The sequence below is a fragment of the Solanum verrucosum genome, unplaced genomic scaffold, assembly GCF_900185275.1.
Source record: "Solanum verrucosum unplaced genomic scaffold, falcon-dt-bn FXZP01000278.1, whole genome shotgun sequence".
NCBI classification, from domain to species: domain Eukaryota; kingdom Viridiplantae; phylum Streptophyta; class Magnoliopsida; order Solanales; family Solanaceae; genus Solanum; species Solanum verrucosum.
Window position 1 is genome coordinate 3,575,828 of NW_026020332.1, and position 26,715 is coordinate 3,602,542.

At 33.2% G+C, this 26,715-nt stretch overlaps 1 protein-coding gene and 1 pseudogene across 1 annotated transcript; one reads left to right on the forward strand and one right to left on the reverse strand.

Annotated features, from left to right (window-relative positions):
- Nucleotides 1-1,890: 1,890 nt before the first annotated feature.
- On the reverse strand, nt 1,891-16,934 carry LOC125836397 (uncharacterized; annotated as a pseudogene).
- Nucleotides 16,935-21,578: 4,644 nt separating this feature from the next.
- Nucleotides 21,579-22,451, forward strand: LOC125836272 (uncharacterized). Its single transcript, XM_049515444.1, has one exon. The coding sequence runs from the start codon at nt 21,630-21,632 to the stop codon at nt 22,449-22,451; it is 822 nt and encodes a 273-aa protein (XP_049371401.1). The 5' UTR covers nt 21,579-21,629.
- Nucleotides 22,452-26,715: the final 4,264 nt, after the last annotated feature.

Sequence of the window (26,715 nt, forward strand, 5' to 3'; positions counted from 1 at the left end):
TAAGGGTTTAACACGTATTGCAATTTTTAACGTGAAATGACCAAAATGCCCGTTGGTCGGCAAGCTGGCAAGAGAACCGAGAGGTATTTGTCAAGCCGCTTATATATATATATATTAAAATGAAAATTAAAAGATTCAAACTTGAACAAATTGCTTACAAATTTCATGTGATCACAACTGTCAAAAGTATGTTAATGAGATTGTGTGCAAATAGTTCATGAAAATTAACCATTAAAGCTATTATCACGTCAACAGCTTGGAAGCTATACAGAAACTACAAAACATATCCAAAGATGAGGAGTCTTTATAGTGATGGAAACACAAACAAAATAGTGCAAAAAATTAGTTACTATTAACAGTATATAAAATTTAAACTCAAAATATAAAGGTACATGGTGTAACCTTGTACTAATCATCTAGAGTGAGCTTTCATGAATCAATACAATTGATGATGGCAGCATACAAACATCTTAACTGCCATTCCACACATTAATTAAGTCCAACATCAAATCTTGTTACCGACTTCCATAAATAACGATTATATGTCCTGTTCTCTTTCGACTTTTCCCCTTCACCTAGAAAAAAGAAAGAGACATATGACCCATAAATAACAATCATATGTTTGTTTAGACTAGGATTATAAGATAGAATAAAAATTAGGAAGCAAGGACATTAAACTTTAAACAAAACATGGAACATGCCTTTTACAACAGCTGCCCTCCCCTAATTTTATCTCAAACTGTGATCATTTAATACACCAGTCAATATAAAAAAGTAAAACAAACATCAGTAATTGATAGGTATAGTATCAAACACCCTTGGTGCACTAATGATACTGAGAATTTATTAGTAAAGATGAATGAGTAAAATAGAAGAATATGTGTAAAATACAATAGAGATCAACAACCTGAAAGATCCATTTCAAAAAGGTTGATCCTGAATTAATTAAAAGGGCACACTATGCTACCTCACCTTACGTTACAATACTTTTTTCTCTTCCTCTAGCCTCTTCTTTTAATATCAACACTCTGTTTTTTACTGTGTAAGAAAGTAAAAGCAAGGATTGAAAGTATGATAAAATTTAGAGTATTTAAACTTGGAAGGCATTAGTAAGAGCTTAGACATTAACAATTCTTTAATAAAAAATTGTGAGGTGGCCTATATATTGCAAATTATCCCTAAAATTCATAGGAAAGTTTCGTGAGGCCCTCGACATTTTAAGTATTTCTCAAGTTGTAACTTCTGAAAAGAAAAAAGGAATTTTGCTGTACGAAGTCTTATTCTCGCACTTTTTTTCTCTTATTTCAGTTACGTCATCGTTATTGAGTTCACTAACTATTGTTCTTGAACCAGTAAGGTTCAGTTGCCTTAGAGATGAATAAGACTTTATTCAGTAGCAAGTTTCAAAGGATCTAAATATTGCTAATCTCTTTTCCAACCTCCAAACACTCTTCTTGAACAATTTAAAGGATGAAATTTGTTCTAACAGACAAAAAGATAACAACAAAAACATAAATTTCCAACCAAGACTAAATCTTTTTAGAATTTTAAACACCAAAACAATTTGTAAAAATGAAATTTTCTTGCCAATCTCTCTTTTTCAACCTCTAAACACTCTAAAGCAAGGAAACAATAGCATTTACTACAAAATTCAAATGGTTGGACTGACAAATAAGTTTACTAAAGTTACTTGTTGAGTTCCTATACCAGATGTCATAACAATCAATATGAATCTATTTGGTTGTCTTTATATGTAGTTTGAGGTCAATATAATTATAACGTGATATTAAGAATATTATATAGATATTTTAAAAACAGGATAGTCTAAAATAAAGGTCAGGAATTGTCGTTATGCAACCTTTTTTTAATTTGGTAGTGTAGACTGACCTTTTACACCTTTTTTGTTAATGTGGATGGTTCAAATTTCAGCTTCTCATTTGAGAAACCAGATGCAGTAGTTGTTTCCTGCTTCTCACCTCACTGATTCCTAAAGGCTTGATCTTTTTGGAATCCCTCTCAGTAGTGCTGGGCGTAAGAGTCTGTTACTTTTGAACGTAGGAAAGAACTGACAAAGTTGTATGTGTGGTATTTGAGCTGCCCAAAGATGACTTCCTTAGCTGAATTTGAAATAGTTTATTCGACAACATCTTATGGACATGGTTAACATGCAACAATTGCTTCTGAAAAGATCATTTAGAGAATTTGTAGAAATAAGCATATATGCTAAACTATTTCTGATCAAGACAGATGGTGTTGCAACAATAGACGTGTAGAAGTAGCTAGCAGAAAAAACATGCAAAGTATTAATGATATATGTAAATAAAAGGTCACCTTAATGCAAGTTATGTCAAATATGTTTTCTGCTGTCACGGAGAATAAGTTTTCTCCCAATACACCAGAAATGGATGTTGTGGCCGAAGCAGTGCCATCAATAAGATCAATTTCAAAGATGCGCCTGAAACCATGGAAAGTTTAATATTTGTGTATAATATATGCTATATTTTTCACGAAGTATAATTTACAAGACAAAAAGATAGTATTGAGGCACTAACGTTGTCTTCCGATTACATTTTGGGTATTCAAAATCCTTTTTATCCTTTGTGCACTTCTTTTGTTTGCAGTATGAGCATTCACGCACACAAAACTCTTGCAGCTCATTTGATATTGACATTCCTTTCCTCAACATAGAAGAGTTTCATCTGTTGGAAAAATAAAAATCACATATATAATACATTCAAATTGTATACATTAGTAATCACATACACAAAATGTCTCAAATTACTCTTGAATAAATTTAAGTTGTTTCTTTGGTTTAGCCAAAGCTAGACAACCCAAGTCATGCACAAAATTATGGGTCACTCAAATACCTCCCAAAAAAATGAAACTCACAAGTAGAATATGATAATCGAAAATATAATTAAAAATATGAATATATCATTAAGTCAAAATCAATAGAACTTGAAGTTAAAACTCATACGTCTTTCATAAGTAAATTCAAAAATCCTAATTCAAGCAGCAAACCCTTGTTAAGTAAAATTAATCTATACACCAAAAATTAATAAGCATACTCTCAAATGATCAGCTCAAAGTATGTCTTAGAGAAGCTGGTGATGAAATTTCTGCCATAGGGATAACTTGTTGCCTTACAGCTGTCACAACCATGAAAGCGGCAGATGAGTTGGTTGAGGTTTTTGCTGACGTGGGACTTAAAGGCATCATTTTGTTTCCTTTTACGCTATTGTTACACAAAATAATGTATTCGGTAGGTTCTTTAAATACAAATTAAAGCTAGAGAATAATGATGTAATGTCAGTAATGACGAAAGAGGAGCTCATGCACAGAGTAATTTCAAGCCATTTAGAGAGAACGGATAAAAGTAAGTCCGATTGACAATTTTCAGAAGCTTGTAGTCCTTCTGAGATTCATTGGAGCTTCTTTCTGAATCTTGATGTTTCATTAATGCAGGTGAAGTTGAACAAGTCCTATTACAGCAAAAATTGGCTCTCGAATGGATTTATGAGAAACGAACACGTAATGGAACTTTTCTCTTACTGTAAGCTACCATTCTGAAATTCCAATCATTTGTTTGCTTTGTCCTTAGCAATGATGAGTTTATGAAATCTATGTTGCCGGTTTCTTGATCATTTGTATTCGTTAGAACAGGTTAGAGCTTCACATTGGTCGGGAAATGGAGTGATAGTCTCTTTGGATAATTCCCATTGTGAGCTAGCGTTTAAGGTTGGGTTAGGCCCCAGAGTCATATTTTCATGTGATATTAGAGCCAAAGTTCATCCTTTTTTCAGACTCATATTATGGGTTAGGCCCAGAATCATATTTTCACGTGATATTAGAGCGAATGTTCATCCTTGTTTCAGACTCATGTTATATTGTTGAATTGAACTTAATCTACAATGACAACATTGTGTAATAAATAGCTTGTATAATGTTATGTTATTTTCCAAATTACATTGATAAAAAGTTTAATGCGTTCGTACCTTGATAAGTAGACATTCCTATACTCCTCTCAAGGATTACAATAAGATCTGCATCTTTTTCCATTCGAGCCTCAATTTCATTTCCTTCTATTTCTCCAAAATCCTCTCATTGACAATGACCAAGCAATAACTCTAAAAGAATATTACTTAAACCACCACAGTGTGTATGTGTTATGATGATCCAATCAATAAAGTTCATCGTAGTACTCTAAAAAGAAACATATGAACTTGAAATTTAAATCTAACAGCTTATCAATTTATATTCAGAAAAGAAAAAAGGACAAAAACAATAACTAACAGTTGAAATCCCTTTATTTCTTTTCCTCTTTTGGATCTAATTGTTTGAAATCCTTAGAGATGCAATTTTTATCAAAGCAAACAACTAAAGTCAAATACAAACTATTTTCAGAAATATATTTATCACCATTTATCTACAAAAACTCCAAAAAGGTACAAAACTTTCTCAAATTGTGGTTATTTACTTTGATTCAGGTTTCAGAATAACTAAAAGAGCAAGAAAATAAAATTCAAACACAGAAGAAAAATCAAAACTTGAAGCACAAAACAAACGGGCAATCTAGTTATAAAATCAAACTTTCAGTAATATATTTATCATTATTTACTACAGAAACTCGAAAAAGGCACAAGGCTTTCCCTAATTGTGGCTATTTACTTCCATTCAGGTTTCAGAATAACTAAAAGAACAATAAAACAAAACTCAAAAAGAGAAGAAAGTCCGAAATTCAAGCACAAAACAAACCCCACCATCTAGTATTTTCATATCTTTTGTCAATTAAGAAAAAAAACCACAAGAAACAAAGAAAATATAGAATCCCATTTCCAAAATTGACAACACAATATTTAAATGTTATACTTACTGATTGTCACCAATGGTAATTTCTCGACACCTATTATTACCGCGACCTGCAAATTTTAGAGGACCACAACGAAGAACGATTGTCAATATATTTGTTTATAATACATAAGGAAATGTTATAAGTCTGTGTATCAGTAAACATGTATATTTCAGCATGGTAATATCTAGTAGGAACAATATACCAATTTCAGCCATAGAATCAACAGTCATATGAGCAATGCGGTGAAAGGTTGTAACATTCAGCTTGGTTGGTGGCAGAAGTGGTTTCTCAAGCTCATCAGATGGTTTGGCATGTTGAATTACCGTTTCTTTGTCAAGAACCCAATAAAATTTATGTATTGGCTTACCGTACAAAGTTGAAGAAACTTTAACTCTTGTGGTAGAGATGAGATAGGTATCCAATAGTCTAAGCTTGTCCGCATATTGTTTAATTTCATCATCATACATAACTGCCCTAATGTGGTGCTCCTGAAAGTAAAAGTTAATAGAAAATTGAGATTATACTGCTCAACAATGAAAGTAAAGACTAACTTTCTAAACAGTCACTTCTTCAAAGTTCAAACACTATGTGTGCATCAGATGTGTGCAAAAAATAAATGTGAATTGAAACCTAAGCACTTATCGATCCTTTGTTTGAAAGACATAAAACAAAATTGCACTAATTTCAGTAGAAAAATTGAGAAAAAATGCACTCAAATAACAAACCAGCACACGATTAGGCTATCAACATGGGTAAAAATAAAAGAACAATATTCATCAGCTAATGACCTACAATTTATAAGTCAAATACATAGTAGTGAATATTTTAAACTTACCTCTTCATCTTCCAAAATCATATTTTGAAATCTAAATTTCTTATAAGGACTTTCTCGCAGGCGACTCATGTCCACAATTTGAACTTTGCAAATCCAATCTTGTTGTCTATTGCTATTCGGCCGATGTTCAATCTTCGCTCCATGTTTCTACCAAATGTCTAACCTAGCAGTAGTATCTGCAAGATAAGTTTTACAAATCGTTAATATAACATCATTATTGAGTCAAAGTTCTTTCTTTTTTGTGGTTGCATGAACAATGGCGATTTAGTAGATAGAAATTACAGAATATGGATATTTCAAACCAAATTAGGAACATGCAAGAACATAATTACCCATTAACATACTGAAAAATTAGAAAATGTAATAAATACCACCTAATTTTGCCTGCTCACTAACATAATCGGAAGGTAAATAAAGAATAGTAACTCTGATTTTCTCCTACCTAGTAAAAAATCCGAAGGTGTAGTAAAAAATAGAACTCCCATTCTGATTTTCTCGTTTGATCGCAAACAAAATCCGCAGGAAAAGTTGAAAAATGCGAAGAGGAAAAACAACAAAAGGAGAAAAAATACCTGAGAAGAGAAGAATAGCAAAACAACAAAAACTTTTCTTCAAGGGAGCAGAATGAATTTGTATGTATAAATAAATATAATACAATATATATATATAAAAGTACAGCTTTCTTCTTAGAATGTAATGAGGTTTTGATAGCCAATGAAATTGGGCAAAAAGGGAAAAACTTATTACATTTTGATCAGCCTTTGGTACAATTGTTTAATGTTATATTCAATCCAATTTGAACAGCCCTTTGGTACAATTGTTTAGTGTTGTGTTGGTACAGCCAAACTGTCCTTTCTATAATAAGGGGAAAAAGAACTGGAAACAAAATACCCAATAAATTGTTACTATCAAAAATGTAAACTTGCCAAAGAAAAAAGAGAAAATTGAGAAGAAAAAGAAGGGCAACACCAATTTTCAAGCATCCATGAGTGGTTCAAACCAATTTAGGAACATGGAAGAAGTAAATTCTGCAATAGCACATTCAAAAATCAGAAAATCTAATAAATAAAGACCCAACAACCGGAAACAAATACCCATTAGGAATTGAAGGATAAAAGTATGTATTTTAGGTTAGGATTGTACAATAAACATAAATTTTGATGAGAAAAGATAGATGTGGAAAAGGGGCAAATACAGTCGCCAGTTTAAAGCTTGAAAGAGAGAGAAATGAAAAATATGTTTTGATGAAAAGGGTGAGTTGCTTTAACTTTTTTCCACGTGGATATAAAGTAGCTATAGCCAATGAAATTGGGCCAGACTAAGCTAAAATTTAAAAGGTTTTCATGGTACACTTTAGGCCCTTATTTGTACCACTATATGATGCTGTGTTAGTCCAACCCAACTCCCACTTCTTATAGAGTAATATATAATATACAACTCTCTGATATTTTATAGTTATAACATTTAGTTTTAATTAATTTATTTAACATGGAAGGACTCCACAAATAGATAAACCCAACAATTTAAATGAATGAACGTATGCAAATTAAAGAAATTTCCTTTTATCGCTAAATAACATAACTAAATAAAGTCATCAAACTTTTGCAATGAAACGAACTAAATATACATAGATGCATAGATAGGGTAGTAAAATTAAACTCAATCCACTAAATTTGTCTAATTCGTTTAAGTTTGGACAGGTTATTAATCTCCTTATTCATTAGCTCAATTCATTTCAACCCATCAAAATTGGGTTGATATATAACTCGAATTAGCTCATGAGAAATCTTGTCAAAATATTTTTAAAAACTCTATTTTTTTTAATTTGATATGTTTTATATATATATATATATATATATATATATGGGTTCCTATATATATCCATAATAAAGAAAATAATAATTTATTTAGGTATGAAAATAGTTTAAAAGAAATAGTAAAACAATTAAGTTTAATAAAAAATTAAATTGGAATGGATCTTGACCCGATATAACTCAGTCTCTGACCCGTGTTAACCAATACAAATTTAGATTAGATTAGATTGGCCCAAATTTTGACCCAACCCACTTTGTACAAACTAAATATTGCAGTTTCAATAAACGAGCTAGCAATTTCTTACCAATGATGATAGTAGGAATAAACAAAATATACACCTCCACTCAATAGATGTTGTAGTTGAATATTTGTTCTTTCTATTCTCTATTAATATAGGTCCAAAAGAACAATTTTTTAAAAAATAAATTTTCCAAATATTTACTATGTACAATAGAACTTCTCAAATATTTTTAACGACTTGCCGTGAAAGGATTTGTTTGGACTATTAACGTTTGAAGATGTGTTGTGATTTCTAAGGTTTTGTCTCGTGCAAGTCGTTATAGTGGGAGACGTATAGCAAGTGGCTTAAATTAATTTTCGTTATAGTGACAGATTCTGCAACAACCTGCCGCTATAGCAAAATTGAACCGCTATGGTGGGGTAAGTCGTAAAAAATGCAGAAAACTTTTCAAGATAGCTCATAATCAACCAAGAACGTTTTGGGGAAGTGTAGAGGCGACCTAGAGCAATTTTCATTCGTTTTCCATCGAAATCATTGGTAGAGTTCAGTAAATTACCCCCCCCAAGTTAGAAATTTGATTTTTAAGTCTTCGAATCTATGGTGATCACTTTAGCGGAGGATTCAAGTTGGTATAAAGGAAAAGTCTTGGTTTGGAATTTGGATAGAATTATCATGAAATTAGTCTGAGATTCATAATCCAGATATATTTAGGCCATTTAGGTCTGATTATGTGTTATGTTAATTAATTGTAGACCAAGAACAAGTTTGGTATTATAACAAGGGACCACTAGAGATTGGACATACATATAATCTTTCTTCTAAAAAAACTGATTCTTATATATATCTAAGTTTGGAAAATAGTTGCAAGATCAAAATCGAAAGCCCTTCTTTTATTGTTGTTCCTCCCAGATACATGACTTACATGCCTGACTTGTGAGAGGCTTAAGTTCAATAGAGCATTTCAGGCTCGATCGAGGAAGGTGATTATTATTTGATTACCATTTATGTAATATGTGCTTATTAATTGGTGCATTAGTTTCACCTATATAACATATGGCTAGGGAAAATAAAAGAAATATAATCTGACATGTCATATTGTTATTAATTACATGCGATAATGTGCTTACTTGGTGTACGAATGTGATTTGTATTTATTATGCTTATAGATGTATGATTGTTGGTTGACTCAAATATCACGGCTGATACATGATATTTCTTGGTCAGCTCGGGTACCATGCATGATACATACTAATTGTCACGACCCAGGAGTACCCCCTAGACGTAACATGGCGTACTTGGCCCCGAAGGGGTCTCATACAACCCCTTAGCATAATCATAGTCATAAGATCATAGGAAAATAGAGTGGAATTTAAAACTTTTCTTTACAATCGAAGTCTTTTATAAAAAATGATAGAGTCTATACACTGTCTCAAACCATCTAATTACTTAGAATAAAACTCTTGAATACATCTTAGGGACACGGCCCTTACAAAATTCTAAAACATAAAAGAAAGACATAAAGGACATATGGTCAAGCCCTCGAATACAATGAGGACTCACCAATCTTCTTCTTCTTGATCTACCATGGTCCTAGTTATGATTAATATCTCCAAAACCTACACTTGTAGAAAATGTAGAAAGATGGGGTTAGCACAAAAAGTACAAGTATGGAAGCCATGCAATAAAACCATTAAAACATGCATAAAAGGGACATTTCATTTGAAACCATGCTATATGCCATTTTGAACATCATCCTTGAGATAGTTAGAGAATGCATCTTATAAAGCAACTCACATACAATTCATCATAGCATAAGAAATATCATCATATTACAAACAATCTCCCACACGAGCATAGTACATATCCCAATCTTCACAAGACAGTTCAAACACATAGTCACATTCCAAGATCATCTCATCTTAATAGAACTACCACATAAGCAACCTTAAGTTATACTTGTGCAATGCAAAGGTAGGATCCCATAATCCTATCTACACTAAGTACCACTCTTAGGTCACCATCAACATACATATCTTACTTTACCTTATTCATAGCCAACATACATAAGTAAGAAGACATTCATGTTCATACCTTATAACAAGTGAAGTCAACCTTAACATCCATACTTACCTTTCATACATAATTCATAAGTCATCATAACATAAGATAACCCACACCATAACCCCTTCATAGCTCTACTTATGCAATGTATAAGTGAAGTCCCATACCCCCACTCACACTAAGTAAAGCTCATTAAGAAGTCATAAGCATAGTCCATATTCATATTCATATTCATAATTCATACAAAACATACATTCAACTCATAATCATCATATCATAAAAGAGACATACCATGCCTACTCTCAAAGTCTACTTGTGCAATGTACTAATGAAGTCCCATACCCCCATTCATACTAAGTAGAATCTCTTGAGGAACCATAGAACATGCCCATGTTCTTATCATAATTCATATTCTTATCATTTAGGGAGATTTAGCCTTAACCGACATAGACCATGTGAGCTACATGAAATCCGGTGTCTTACCCCCACACCGAAAGAGGTGTTCTACTTGCCTAAGGTAGAACTAACATAATAGCTTATAGGTGGATCCACTAGTTATATACCTATATGGGCACATAGTTATGGGGTAAGGAGATTGCTACTAGAAACCTAGACTTTCTAACGTAGAAGGTTTCCATCTCATGAGATAACATACAATAGGAAGCCGAACTTTCTAACGTAAAAGCTTCCATCTCACTTTCATATCGTCTCGGTGCTAAGCATAATTCCCTTTAAAGGTCATATTAAGTCTTTACTTAAGTTCATGGTCATAAGAGAATGCACTAGGCACTCAAACCAACATATCGTCATAATAGCTCATATATTCACTACAACATTTTATGTCTACAACCACCTTCGTAAAGTGTGGCCTAAACTATGAAAAAGTGTTGTCTTTGATAAAAGGCCACACTTTTTGACTTTAAGCCACACTTTTCCAAGGGTGGCCGAAAGAAGCGTAACCTTAGAGTTTAGGCAACCTTATCAGTTACGCTTAAAAGCGTAGCCTAAAAGGCAAAAGGTCACACTTTGATGTACCTCAGATAGCAACATTTCTATCTCATACAATTACACTTTCAAGTGTGGCCTTTGCTTCCTTATTGGCTACGATTTTAAAGTGTTGCATTTTCTATCTAATGTATGACAACACTTTGAAGTGTAGTCCTTGCCCATGTCCATACCACAATTTACAATCCTATGGCTACACTTTTAAGTGTGGTAATATTATTTTGGCTATAAAATATTTATATGCCATAATTTCTAATTAAAAAACACCAATATTGTTTTGCAATAAATAATCTCAAGCATTAAATTAGCTAATAAGTAATTCAAATATATAGATTTGCAATGAACTTCAAAAGATTGTATGTCTTGTGTACATACACATACTTATAAAGCAATATTCTAAATATGTGTACACAATAGTTCAAAAAGTACTCTTACAATAGTTCAATATATTCTAGCAATGAATATATTTCACAAAATCAAATATAATGTATTCAAACTTTTACAATAGTTCAAAAACTCTACATCATCCACTTCAATGGGATCAAATTGACTTGCAACGACCCTTCAAATATGATCACCTCCATTTCCATACACAAATCAGATTGCAGCAGTTATAGAAGAGGCAAGAAGTTCTGGATTGCAGAAGTTATAGATCAATAAATCAGATTGCAGATTGCAGCAATTATAGAGAACAACGAATCTGCAGATTGCAGCATACAGTTCCAGATTGCAAAATGCAGATTTTTTGAGTTCAGGCAGCACAGTGTATTCTAGCAGATTGCAGATTCAGTGTATTTAACTAATAAATTGATGTTTGATCTATCAATCCGTTCTCAAGATTACAAGGTCACACCAAGTTGCTGGTCAATGAACGAATGGAAATCACATATTCTAAGGACTAAAACATGGAAATCACATATATCCTTTTACCATCACATTACAAATCAAAATTTAACAGTGAAAAAACTTGCAGAATTTTGTACTCTACAAAATTCAGATATATACACACACATGTATATAAACAAACACACACACACACACACACACACATATATATAAAATCAATTCAGACACATAACATATCTTGAGCTAAGAACCATTCATGCATTCTAAGTCAATATAGTACTTATATATAAGAGCTAAGAACCATTCATGTTTTCATCTTCTGATTCCTGATAAACAAAATCAGCTCTTACAAAGGTTTAAACACGATCAGTGCTTGTATTCTCGCAAATGACACACCTAATTCTCGCAAAACAGAGTCAAATTCTCTTTAAAGCTGACTTTGAATACAAGCAGTGATCATGTTTAAGCCTTCCGATACCGCTTGAACTCTAATTCTCAAGGTGGAAAAAGGGGAAGATGACACACCTAATTCTCGCAAAACATAGTCACAATCACACAAGATTAATGCCAACTCCAAGTACACTTCAGGCCAAAGAACATGTGCAGCAGGAGAAAAATCCAAAGACACTCTAACAACTTTGGTAAATATGTTCCAAATTTACAAAAAGATAGAAACATGATGATTCAGTTGCCTACTCACATTGATCAAACTACTCCAAATCCCCAGAAAAAGGCTAATAAGGACATAGTCCCTGAACCAGCTCCCTACACTATTATCCAATCGTTTGTTGCTCGACTAAGACAAAATCAGGCTAAAAATGATATCCCTATTCACCCTGCGACTCCTATTATCACTACCAAGCAAGGACTGCCGGCTGGAGCCACAACTACACACACAAATCAACAACTATAATGATCTTGTTGTGCAGGATCAAACCAACAGTCACTAAGAACAACTAGACAAAGTTGAGGAAAATAGTTGAGAGGTTCCAGAAGAGAGAAAAGTACAATTTAAACTTACGCATGTTGATCTGTGCTCCCTTTGTTTCCATAAACAATGTTGTATTGATTCACCAGTGAATGGAAAAAAATAATATAATATTATCACTTTAAAATCTCATAGATGTAATATCTAACGTCAAAGTCAGAAAGTGTTAGATAAAACACTTTAAAATCTGTGTTATTCACATATTCAAATATAAGACTTGGGGTCTTCGACTGCTTATCTCTGACAATATCGAGTAACTTCAAAATATTAGGTTCACCACAAAGATTCTGCAGTATCTTAATCTCACGCTTGATCTGCAGTAAGCGACAATAACAGATAAGTACCAGAGCTAAATAAATGTGCAAAGATATGCTGTAATAAATAAAAGAGCATGATTCAAAGTGCCAACAAAAAGGCAAATGCACATATATATTGCATATATATGATGGTCCATCACTCATAAGTAATCAAGAGTTACTACAGTAACATATCACAACAAAAAAGTTAAGAGATACACATGAAAAAACTCATTTGGCTAAAGAATGAAAGATAAAGAAAGTCAAAACCTAGAGATATCTGATTGAACTTGAAGAATATCAATAATACATTACGTAGCTCAGAAACATAGAACTACGAAATCACAAACCCTTTTTAAAACTTGAACATTATAAGAAACTGCTCAGGATCATAGACACAATGACTTCCCAATTTGAAGAACATCAACAAGGCTTCTATACGTTTAACAACTTTGGTAGAAAAAAAACAAAAAATATTTATGCATTTAGTAATATGACATCAAGGATACTGCAACATTACTACATAATGTGGTAAATTAAGCTCCAGAAGGTGCAAGTAGCACACATTGAGGTTAAAATGAGAGGTCGCTTGAGATTGTTTGGGCATGTCGTCAACCTCAAGAGGAGCCAATCCCTGGGTGTGAAATCATGGTGAGTGGAGACCTAAAATAACATTGAAGGAAGTTCTCTTGAAAGATTTATAAGGTCTTGGAATTCCTATAGTCAACCCCAACTTGTTTGGGATTGAGGTGTAGTTGTGTGTTGTGGTATATTAATATCTAATTAGAATATCATCGACTGATATTGTTGTTAGTTCTGGTTTTGTTCATCTTAGAAAATGAGGTTTTACGAGTTTTTGTTCAGATCTTTGATGCTTCTCTTATCCAGTTGGATCAATTTCTTCTTCTTTTTTACAACGGTACTGAGGCTAGCTTGTGTGCACCTTGATAATTCCAGGGGTATCTCCTACCTCCCACCAGCACAGAAACCAAATAACGAAGAAAATAAATTGTTGTCTCCTACACTTTCTGTATTAAGCCAAACTTACTTCACATATGGAACAAAACAGAAACTAAAACCTGTAAACCAAAATAAAACACGAGTAGAGATTAATCCTTTAACTACTTTTATTCAACATCTATTACGATGTAAAAGACTCAAAGAGGGTGCCTTTCCAAAGCTTAGCAAAAACATGTGACTGAGTGATGATAATACTTCTAGATGTAAGTGGTGGATGATGTAAATCATGTCGAGTAAAAGGGGATGTCTCTAAGAGGATATTACCTAATTAGTTCACGCAACTACAAGGAAAAATAGTTAAGTCTGCAGTAAGTTCACGAAAGCTAACTTAGGGAAAGGACTACAGCTTTGAGAAGCAACTAAAAGATCTACCTGCATGCAGATAAAGAACCCTCAAAATTTATTTCTAATTATTCTAGTGCACCTTCTGTTTGGTTTCCAAGTTTGAGTGGTAGACCACAACTTTAAAAACTCATTCATGTCTTTCTTTCTCATATAAGTTGATTCCAACATCTTAAGTGAGTACTATATTTCATTATTTACCAAAAAATAAGTCTACTCTAGTTTACACTCATATAACGCACAAGCAAATGAAATGTTCTCATCCCTCAAACTGCAATAGAAGTCGTCCAACAATAGAAACTCAGGACCTCACAATGAAAAACCTTAAATTTCTATAAAGCATCAATTTCAAGAATAGATAGAAGCTTATTAATTATCATTGAATACGGACATATAAAGAAGCAAAGAAGGAAACCAACCAACCTTTTTCTTCTTCATTGGCTTAAGGATTTTGATGAAGCATTTTCATTATTAGTAGTGTGAATTCCCTCAAACACCTCGCTATACTTCCCTCTCCCAACTTTCCTTACCACCTCGTAATCATCCTTCTCCCTATACAACCAATCAACAAATAGAGAAAGCATCAATTCCGTCTAAACAGCCTTGAAAAAACATATAATAAACAAACCATGTAGGAAATGACTTGCGCCAAATTCCTTCTTTTTTAAAAGAACTAAATGTCAGCCCAAGAAATGTTGAGGAAAGGAATCTGATACCATGATAGTTAATGACACACATGAGACAGAACAAAAATGCAGTTACAACAGATTCATGAGGCTGAACCAGTCAATATTCAACTTCCAATTTCTCAAGAAGATATCAAGACAGAAGCATTAAACAGGATTATAGTTGAGTAATACACACGGGGTGGCTTTCGAAGGGTTGACAAATGATGAGAGGAAGTCACAACTAGATAAGAAAGGTCCTGGTAAACCAGTTTCTACCCCCAAAGTGCAGAGGAATTCGAAAAACCGAGTTGAAAAACCTAAAATCCAGCTTGAATGAAGAAGTGGAAGGAAGTAGAGGGAGGATATGATAAGATGTTTTAGGTACATATGTACAATTTTTATTTTTGAGAAAAAGGTGCATCCACAATGTTATAACTATTGTGATGATTAATAGATATGAACTGGTAATTAGACTTCTAAATTGGAAAGTCAAGTACCTTCTCACGGGGAGAAAGTTCATTTTTTGGATAAATGGTAGTACTATGCAAAACAAAGAAGGTTCTAGTGGGTTTTTGGTTCAACAACAGAAGTAGCACACAGTAGAATATCTCTTCGATGTATGTGGCGGATTCAAATGTTGGCTAGTTAACAAAGTTTTGCATTTAAGTGGAGGAGGACAGAGGAAGAGCCATTATCCACTAAGTTTTGGAGCTGGAAACAACAGATTTCTTAATTAACAAAAAACAACAATCACCACAGTTGGAAGTTTGTTCTTTACTTACTACAAAGCACAGGGATTTACAACACCTTTTGGGATTCAATACAAAGCCAGATTTAGGCGTTGAATTTGGTGGAAATATTGATGATTTATATCTTGGGGAATGTTAAAGCGTAGATGGGCCGGAACAATGAATAACAAGAAGGTAGTCACGTAATTCTGAAGAGCAGGAAAAGATAAACTGTAAGAATCAGAACTAGATCCCACACGAACTATACCATGACGTTAGAAAGTTAACAATTACAGGGTACAATTCAAAAGCGTAGTTGCTGGAGAAGTGATGTCCAATGATCATAAAACATTAAAATGATATACACCTGCTTTAGCTTACAGCCTTCCAGAACTATACTCTCTCTCACACACACATGTTCTGCTTGCTAGGTGCAAGAGCAATCGTTGCAGAAGGGTAAAATGTATCAGGAAATCCTCACAAAAGACTCTATAAAAACTAAAGAACCTTGATAAAATAGGAAAAAGAAAAAAGAACAATAAGAACTTGAAACTAATTGGCAAAGTACCTTTTGAGGAAAAAAGATGATATTTTTTTGTCATACGTTAGCAAATTAACCAACTTTATACCAAACAATAAAGCAAATTAGGCGCGAGCATATACATTCTGCTTCAGAAACAATTCAGAAAGGACGCATCTTTGAGACACAAATTACACTACAAGCAAGATAGTTCACACGTGCATACCCACACAAGATACTACCTTTTCCACTGTCTGCAGATTTTGCATAGTAACCATACTCAGGAATCAGGATAACCTAATAGCAAGGGTAAAACATGTAGTGCTGGATATTCTAAGGCAGGATAATCATATCGAATTGAGAGTCACAAACATACGAAAAGTTATATTTCTTCATAAAGCTTAGGATTGTGCAAAATACTAAGACATAACTGTATGAAATATGAAGAAAAGATAAATACCTTTTTATGGCGAAACTGCAATCCTTGTACAACTTCTGCATGGAATCTGACAATATATGCATATGACAGAACCTCGTAAGCGCCATTGCCTTCGACTTACAGCCATGAACCCCACACGTATTACTGATGACCACATTCCCGTTGTTCTCTCCAATTCGTAGAGTACCATCCTTATTACTCTTATCCTCATCTTCCTGAAAAATACTCATTCCAAACATCCAGCAGTACTCTCTATGGTTGAGCTTTACTTCCTCCATTAACGACCAGTAACAACCTCTGTATATACGCTGGAGTTACAGCCATGAATCTCACAGGGCAAAGAATCAACTGATGTAGGTAATAGAACTACGAGCTATACTTCCAAATATTTAAAAAATCACATCAGCAAAGACAAGAATATCAAAACCCTAAAGCTAAATATGTAACCACGCCGCAAGCAATAAACTCAGAAACCATAAATTTTGACTTTTAAAGATAAATTTTTTACCTGATAAACTCTATTCCAATAAAATTATTTCAATGTAAAGAAAATTTAAGAAATCATCTTCTTCACTGAAGCGTTTGTTCTGTTATTGAAGAAAAAAAATCAAAAAATCATCAGGCTTTGAATGTCTACGATGAACAACGAAATTTTGAAACTATTCTACAATTTGCTTTGACTAAAATTTGTAGTTTGTGCATTGATGAAGGAATACCTCACAAAAATTTGTAGTTTTGCTTTGTGAAAAATTTCAGATTTGGAGCTTCAATGAGCTGAGATGAGCCGAGCGTTCTTTCTTCATGAAATTGGGAATTTCATCAATGAGCTGAGAGCTGAGCGTTTTTTCTTCAAAAAAATTTAGATTTGGACCTTGGAATTTTATGTTTTATGACTTATTTTATTCCCAAATAACAATGTTAGCGGGCACTGGAAAATATTGGAGGGAATATATTATTTTAGTGAAAAGTTTAAGTTCACACTTGTAATGTGTTGTTTTTACAATTATAAAAATAGCATACTTTAAAAGTGTGGCCATATATGTAAATACTTGTTGCCAATTATATCATAATGTAACAACACTTATAAAGTGTAGCCTATACCATTAAAGAGTACATTGTACAAGTGTTGCCAATATTATCGAAGCCAAAAGTCAAAAATTTGGGCTACGCTTTAAAAGTGTAGTCAAAAATATTTTAGGCAACACTTTACAAGCGTTGTCTAGATTTAGTGTACCCGTAAGCCTAAAATATTGTAGTGATTCATTAAGTGAGAATGTCCTTTCACTTTAGAATCATCAACATGTGAGTAAACCTTTCACATTGTATTCGTAGTGTGTTCATGAGAATGGCCTTTCATTTAACACAACAATACTATCATACTCATAACATATCATACATAATCTTAACATATCATACATAGTCATATCATAACGTACATAGCCATATATATGTAAGGTTAGGAAAGAAGGATTTTGCATCAATACCACAATATACACAATAACTAACACCTCCACCTTTCAAGTGGATCATCATGGTCGTGTACATTTCATGCATAATAGTATGTAAAGGTGCATATGAGAACTAGCCTTTCAATTGACACCACAAATACCTCATAATCTTATTTATGCATGAAGTGTGTATAATTGTCATTCCATTAATATAACAACAACAGTATCACAATGGACACATTATACTCAAAGTGTTCATAGACATGCATATAATATAATAATCATACATACACCCCATATCTTGCATTCAAGGGTAATATTGAGTTAACACATCTAGCATTCAATACATGAAACATAGATATAGTCATAACCCAAGTACAACATTCATCCCATGCATAAACTCATATACTCATATTAGAGGTCATGTAGATGAAGTCTTCTCACAATAGGGCCATACACAATTCAACATACATAATGGCTTCCTTCTTGGAGCCTTAACACCCTTAGCTTATTCATTTTAGCTCTTTACCTTTAAGCCTTGTGAGTCCTCTTCATATTACAAGTCGTGCTCTCAAGCAATGTCTCACATGATTATTAAGTAATCCTAGTTCTCAAGGTAACCTAACCACTTGCCTCATTCTTGATCAATTATAGTCATATAGGAACATATAACCTCAATCCCAATATTACACAAACATGCTCATTCATATAATCCCTAATCAAGTTAGTTCATGTCTACAAGTTTTACTTATAAGCAATTCATGTCTAGGTGATTTAATCTAAGGCAATTCATCAAGAAGTTCACCATTCTTAGAAGGTTACATCTAAACCCACAATTTGCCTTTTTCATGACATAGCCCTAGGCCTCATCGATTCACCTTTGAATCATAGGTTAATCAAATATACATGTAGAATCATACTTAGATCATGCAATTACATCATAATTAACTCACATCAAATCAATTGGATCAACTTGTAAAACCATCTCATAATGTAAAGAAGAACAATAACTAGGATTGGGGGTCTCATGGATTCTTGAAGAATTTGAGTTAAAATCATATAAAATAAGTCTTATATTCATAAGCAAACACAATTCACCCTTTAAAAGTGACTTTGAAAGGAATTCGTGGAGTTGAGTTGAAACCCCAGCTAATTAAGTTAAAAGCTTTTGAAAGGGATCCTTGGGTGATAGCTTCCCAAGGATGAAAACTCCCATACCTTAGACATAGAATCCCATCAAATTCATATGAAGAAGCCTCCATCTCCACGCCTTAGCTTGGTCCCTTCTCTTGGTCTTCAATGGAGTTTCTAGAGAGAAGATTTTTGGAGGGGAAAGTAGTTGAGTTTTGATTTGGGGTCTTGGGATATAATGAATTAATGACTTAGTTTATGGTCTTATTAGCTTATATAGGTGATTAATTTACTAACTAACCGACCTCCTTTAACCCCTAATTAATTACCAAACATCTAACTAAAACTAAAAATCTTAAAAACTGGCAGCACCTACGCCCCTCCACTTACGAACCGTAGGTGAAGTTACTGGACGTCAATCACCTCCGTGGTTTGTACCTGAGGCTTAGCTTTGCAGGCCTTGACCTACGCCCATGACCTACGGGGAGTGAATCAATCTACTGGCAGTAGATGGCCATCGGTAGGTCACATATTTGACTGTTTTTTGTGAACTTAGGCAACCTTGGGGTTTAGGCTTTAGGGTCCCCCTCAAGGACCCTTGGTTGGTCTTTGGGGGGTCGTACCTTGACGTCTAACCCCTAAACACCTCAACCTAGGCTCGGGACATCATTTTACAACCTCAAAACCTCATGACAACTCAAAGACACACAAGTTAGGCTCTAGTTTCACCTATTCGTTTCCGTTAGACTCTAGCTTGGGCTTACTAGTTTTCCAGGTTGTTACACTAATAGTTGGCTCGGGTACCATGCATAATAAAGAATATTCATATATATAGTTGGCTCTAGTACCATGTCGGTACATTCTAACGATTGACTAAGGTACCACGCCTGATACATTGATTGTTTGTGTGTGGGTTTCGTGAATGAACCATATTGATTTGTTGCATTGTTGTTTGTCATGTTATCACATTTGTTATCTATTTTACTAAGTTGTGGTTGCTTTTCATATTTCGTATATTTGGAGCCGATAGATGATTCTATTAGTACACTGTGAATTTTGTGTACTGATGGTGTACTTGCTCTTTTGTTGTTGAGTATAAAGTATTTTGACGGTTACTTTGCAATCTAATTCTGACATTCGCGTTTCCTGAATTCAACGGTGAGTTGCTTCTTTTGGGATGCTACGGATTTCTCTTCTCTCTCTGGTCCATTTCCAGACTTAGATTGCTTTGTTCGAGGTTGAATCCTCATTTCTAGACTAGAGAGATGTTTTGGTACACGATTTTCAGTTTTTAAGGAGGTTATCTGTGAGTGATTGGTAACAATGGCTTTTTTTTATGAAACTTGTTTGAAACTTTTGAAAACAATTTCCTTATGTTGTGAAACGTTTTGCATGATATTAGATAGTGGTCCTCCCACCATAGGGGTTTAGGGTGAGTGTCTCTCATGACGATTTGGATCGTGATATTTTGCATAATTGAGTTCATCGCTAAAGTAAACTCTTAAAACTTCCTTTAAATGTAAAATCATAATTTTACTTTAGGAAATGAAAAACTTGAATCCCATTCAATTCACCTTCCAACATATGGTTTCATTTTCCTCTTGATTCATGATGCTTGTAGTTGAACGAAACCCTCATATGTCGGGATCAGTAACAAGAAGTTGTTTATACTTAATACGTTCAATTTGATCTGTATCTGTCTCAATTCGATTTCTTATTCAAGTATTTTCTTCGGCAAATTGTCCAATCCCTATATATTTTTTAATTCAATCGTAAATATTATGCCAGTCATACCTCTATTCCTTTCTCACCCTTTTAGTAGAAATGGGCCATTTCAAATAGGTTCAGAGCTCCGGCCCAAAATACGATTAATCCAGCATGGGTTACGTAAACCCTAGTAAGTTACCATATACATAGTCCACATCATTTTTCATTACATTGCATTTTCAGGATAAAATCCTTTTTATTGAGCAATCACCTAAGATAAAATCCTCTTTATTGAGCGGTCGCCTCCACTCGCTGACAAACATCTTGATGTGTGTGTCTCTTTTGTTAGAGTGACTTGTTTTTCTTAAAAAAATGTTATACTTATACAATTTCTTTTAGTTCTTAAACAGAAAGAATTTGGGAAAATTCAATTGGCTGAAGTAAATTTCTAGATTTGCAGATTTATCGACCTCAAGTTCGTACAAGGTAAATGTCTCTCTCCTGTTTTTTAATTAAATAATGTAAAAAATAAAAACAATGTACTATTAGATTTCCTAGCGTACTGGTTTGCAGTTTATTACTTTCGGCAATTTAACGGCACGAGTTCGAGCCCCCACTCTGCCTCTAAAACTTTCCAATGAACATCTAGGGTTTTTGTTTCAGGACTCTCGAAGCAGAGCCGCCCACATGAGTTCAAAATCAAATCGCAGCCGTCCTCTGGCGGCAAAGGCGATTCCTCCTCCGTCCACGCCGTTATCGGAATCCGATTACGCCTTCACCATAACCAGAACAGCAGTAGCGCAGATCTGCAGTTCAATCGGATTCACAGCGGCAGAAGGTCCTGTTCTCGGAATCCTAACAGACATCGCCGTCAGGTACCTGAGAACAATCGCTAAGTCCGCCGCGGATTCAGCCAACTCAGCATCCCGTACCCAGGCAAATCTCGTCGACACAATCGCCGCCGTGGATGAGCTGAGTTCCGTGAGTGGATTCCCCGGAGCATGGAGAGCTACCGGTTGCTTTCTCAACTCCGGCGCGGTGAAGAAACTCGATACATTTACGGAGGATTCCAAGGAAATTCCATTCGCAAAACCGTTGCCTAGGAAAATATTTTCAGTAGGAAGCAGAAAAGGTATGAGAAATGTAGGTAGTAGTAAGATTGAGTACATTGGAGGAGAGAAGAAGCATATTCCGACATGGCTACCAGTAATGCCGGTGATTGAGAATCACGAGAAGGAAACTGTTGAGAAGAGAAGAAGGGAACTTTGGGGATATTGTGCTAAAACTGAGGAACCAGAGAGGGAGAAGAAAGAGGAGAAAAAAACTGATAGTGGGGAAAAGGAAAGTAAAGGACTTGAATTGCCATTGAAGAGAGGGAAAGTGAGGTTTAAGATTGGTGGTGGTGGTGGGGTGTTAGGTGTGTGTAGAAGTGGTGGAATAGGTAAGAGAGTTTTGTGTGAGAATTGGAATTTTGATGATGAAAACTCATCAAAACAAGAGCAGCTTTGATGAGGTAATACAACAACAATAGTGATTTCGAGAGTAGAATATATGCAGATTATATCATACAGAGACTATTTCCAAAAGAAATTCGGCTCGACTTGATGAGGTAATAGAGAGGAACAAAATGAGATATGAAGAAAGAAGAGGAGTTGCTAACTATACTTGACTGTATTTTTTTTGGTTTTGAAGTTAGCAGGAATTGAACCCTTGACGTGTTGTTCGATAAAACAAAATTTTCTCCCCCTATTTGTAGACCATCTTCACTCCGGACTAAAATGGAGAGTGCAGCATCTATATTGATTATATTCTATGTAAAAGTGGTCATGAATTTCACTAGTTAATGTAACAAACAGAAACTCATTTCAGATTTTCAGTTTAAAGATGTTCATTTACTTTTATTTATCTGAATGGAGTGAGATTAGTTATGTTTTACTTAATTATGAGCTGATTTTATCCAATTAGGGGTTGTTTTGAAGGTGAATTATGCAGACATTAAGACATTAAATTTTGTATAAATAATGCTATGTTTAAGCGACTAGTTAGAATGTAAGTTATTTACATATAAAATTAATATAATGAGAAGTCGGTGTTTGTTCAAACTTTCGCGGTAGTCCATTCATTGCTTGTGTTGAATGAAAGTGAATAAAAATGTACTTTTCTTTAGTGCAGAGCCGAGTTCATGATTGTGGATTGTCCGTGTTTGTTCATACTGACTTCTATGGTAGCTCAACCATAGCTTATTCTGGATGAAAGTGAATACAAATACACCTTTCTTTAGTGCAGAGCTGAGTTCATGATTGTGAATTGTCAGTGTTTGTTCATACTGGTTTTTGCGGTAGCTCAGTCGTTGCTTGTTTTGAATGAAAGTGAATGCAAATGCACCTTTCTTTAGTGCAAAGCCAAGTTCATGATTGTGGATTGTGAATGTTTATTTCATATTGGCTTCTACGGTAGCACAATCTTTGCGTGTTCTGAATGAAAGTGAATACAAATGTATCTTTCTTTATTGCATAGTCTATGATTGTGGATTCGCACAAATTTACTTTTGATTTGAAACTTAGAAATTCGCATAACTACTATTTGTATAAGTTATGAGAATTTATAGTTATTCTATGCAGAATATAAAGTGGAATAACTAAATCTTGCATAAAATAATTAAATTCCCTCATAATTAATCTATGCATTACTAAGAGCATCTCCAACCCTACACTCTATTTTACTCTTCAAATATAGAGTTTTCTATTTTATCAGACAACCAACTCCAACTCAATTTTCTATTTTACTCTCTAAAAAATATATTTTCCTCTCTCCTCAATATTATATTTTTATTTTTATTTCATTCTTATTTTCTTATTTCATAATATAAATCCTTTATTTTTTTCCCCAAATAATTACTTTATATAACTAATTTTTCAACACATGTGTTGCACGTGATTACCAATTTAGAGAATATATGGCATAGTAAATAATATTGCTTATTTAAGCGAAGATTTGAATAATAAGTTTTGCACAAAATAATATTGCAGATTCTATTGTGAATGTTCTTTTGTTTTGAACATCAAAAAAATAAATCATGACAATTATCTAACTCTTAAGAAGTCTAATAATTTTGGAAATGGTTATTCGGAAGCATATATCTACATCACAAGAGAAATTGTTAACAAAAACAAATGTATTTAAACTACATCATGTTAACTTCTTATTTTGAAACATTACATATTAATGTATATATTAAGTAAAAAAAATATTATTATATCATCAAAATTGTTTTCCTCAAGTACTCGTGGTTATGGAATATACCTTCTTAGGATAGAACGATTTACTTCATCAGAATAGTGGTATCTCATATTTCGCTAAACTTCAAACTCACTCAACGACAATAAATCACACGAAATTTTTTAAAATGCAAGAAGAAGAAGAGCAGAAGATTAAAAAAAATTGTGGTTGAATAATGAGAGGAAGTCCCTTTATTTATAGTCAACAAAGGGTAGTATGAAAAAATGTTTTTTTGTATCTTATCTGAAAAGTCATGACATATCCGAGAAGTCACAACCCTTTGGAAAAGTCACAACTTATTGAAAAAGTCACGACTCATCGAAAAATCACAACCCTTTGAAAAAAGTCACAACTTATCGAAAAAGTCAGAACTCATCGAAAAAGTCACAACTCATCGAAAAATCACAACCCTTTGAAAAAAGTCACAACTTATCGAAAAAGTCAGAACTCATCGAAAAAGTCACAACTCTTTGGAAAAGTCACAACTCATCGAAAAATCACAACCCTTTGAAAAAAGTCAGAACTTATCGAAAAAGTCACAACTCATTGAAAAAGTCACAACCTAAGTTAAGGATATTATAGTAATTTAACATTCAAGTTAGGAGTTCATGTTTTTAAGGTAATATAGATATAGATAGATATATATTTGCATTAATGAAATATTTATCTCATAAAAATTAGTTATTAAATAAATAATAAAAATAAACTAATACATACTATGTTTATGTAATAATAACTATTTTGAAGCAAACTTCCTGACAATCTAATTCACAAAAGTAAAATTGATAAATAAAGTCATTCTTTTGTCTTGAACATCAAAAAAACAAATCATGACAATTATCTAACTCTTAAGAAGTCTAATTATTTTGGAAATAGTTATTCAGAAGCATATATCTACATTACAACTTATTGAAAAAGTCACAACTCATCGAAAAATCACAACTTATCGGAAAAGTCACAACTCATCGAAAAAGTCACAAATCTTTGGAAAAGTCACATCTCGTCGAAAAATGACAACCCTTTGAAAAAAGTCACAACTCATCAAAAAAGTCACAACCTAAGTTAGGGATATTATAGTAATTTAACATTCAAGTTAGGAGTTCATGATTTTAAAGTAATATAGATTTTCATGTGATAGAAAATTTTATTTTTTCAAATTTTTTATTTAATATAAAAATATATTTTATTCTTAATTTTTAAATAACACAAATTGTAAGAAAATATAATATAATATACAAATTATTGGACAAATTCAAATAAAAGTGAAATACAATACATAAACACTCAATTTTCAAAATTATTACGTTGCTCCCATAAATGTTCAATTAATGCATTATGGAGTTCAAAATGTGCATTTTTGTCCTTAAATTTTTTATGTCTAGCTAAAAATTATTCAAACCGGGGATTTTCATCTACCATAATTTCTGTCGTTGGAGTTGGAGCCTCTACGACATCTTGAATTGGTGCATTTTCACGTTCATCCTCAATTATCATGTTGTGCAGTATAATACATGTAGTCATTATGTTATGTATTGTATTGTTGTCTTGTATTTAAATTATCATATTATGTATTGTATTTTAAAATTAAAATTTTCATCTTATCATTTTAATTTTGTGTCTTTTTTATAGTGAAAATTAATAATTAAATCAAATTATAGTATTGACGAAAATTAGAAAAAAATAAAATACTATTAATTCGGGATGAAAGTACTAGTATATATTAAATAATATATTTTTAAAAATATTATATTACATTTTTTTTAATGAATATTAGATATTTAATTAATGACATTATATGTAAAATAATATGTTAATTAGAAATAATAATAAAGTTTTGAAAAAGTGAAATAGAGAGTGTGAATAGTAGTTCTCTATTCTCCAAATTTGGAGAACTACTATTCAACGCTCTAACTTTGAAGAATAGAGAGTGATATGGAAGTGGGTTGGAGTATCCATTCTCTATTTTACTTTCCAAATATAGAGAATGAAGAGTAAAATAGAGGAGGGTTAGAGATGGTCTAATACTTACATAACACTAACCAGTTACCAAACGAGCCGTTAGAACCTGGCTTTGGCTTTCACCAGTTACATGACTCAAATGTCCATATAAGGGTAAAGGGCAGGAATGACAATGAGGCGGTGCGGGATGGGTCAGTTTCTCCCTGTTAAAGTTTTGCTTTGTTCTACCACGTTTGTCTTGTTTAAATATAGCCTTGCCCTCTATTTAGCTTTGTTTAGCCGCGCTTCATTCAGTTCCTATTTACATATTCTTTATTTTCATTATCAAAATTTAGTATTTCTTTCTATCTAATCACTCTAACATTACATTTTCATTTCTTGTTTTAGTAATTTTTTAGATATATTAGTTGTTGATTACTTTTGTTACGGTAAAAGCAGTAGATCTATTATACTATATTTAAAGATCAATTAATTCAAACTCAAACCTTTTTTAACGCATTAATAAAAAATATCAGCAGTAAATTGTACATTAACT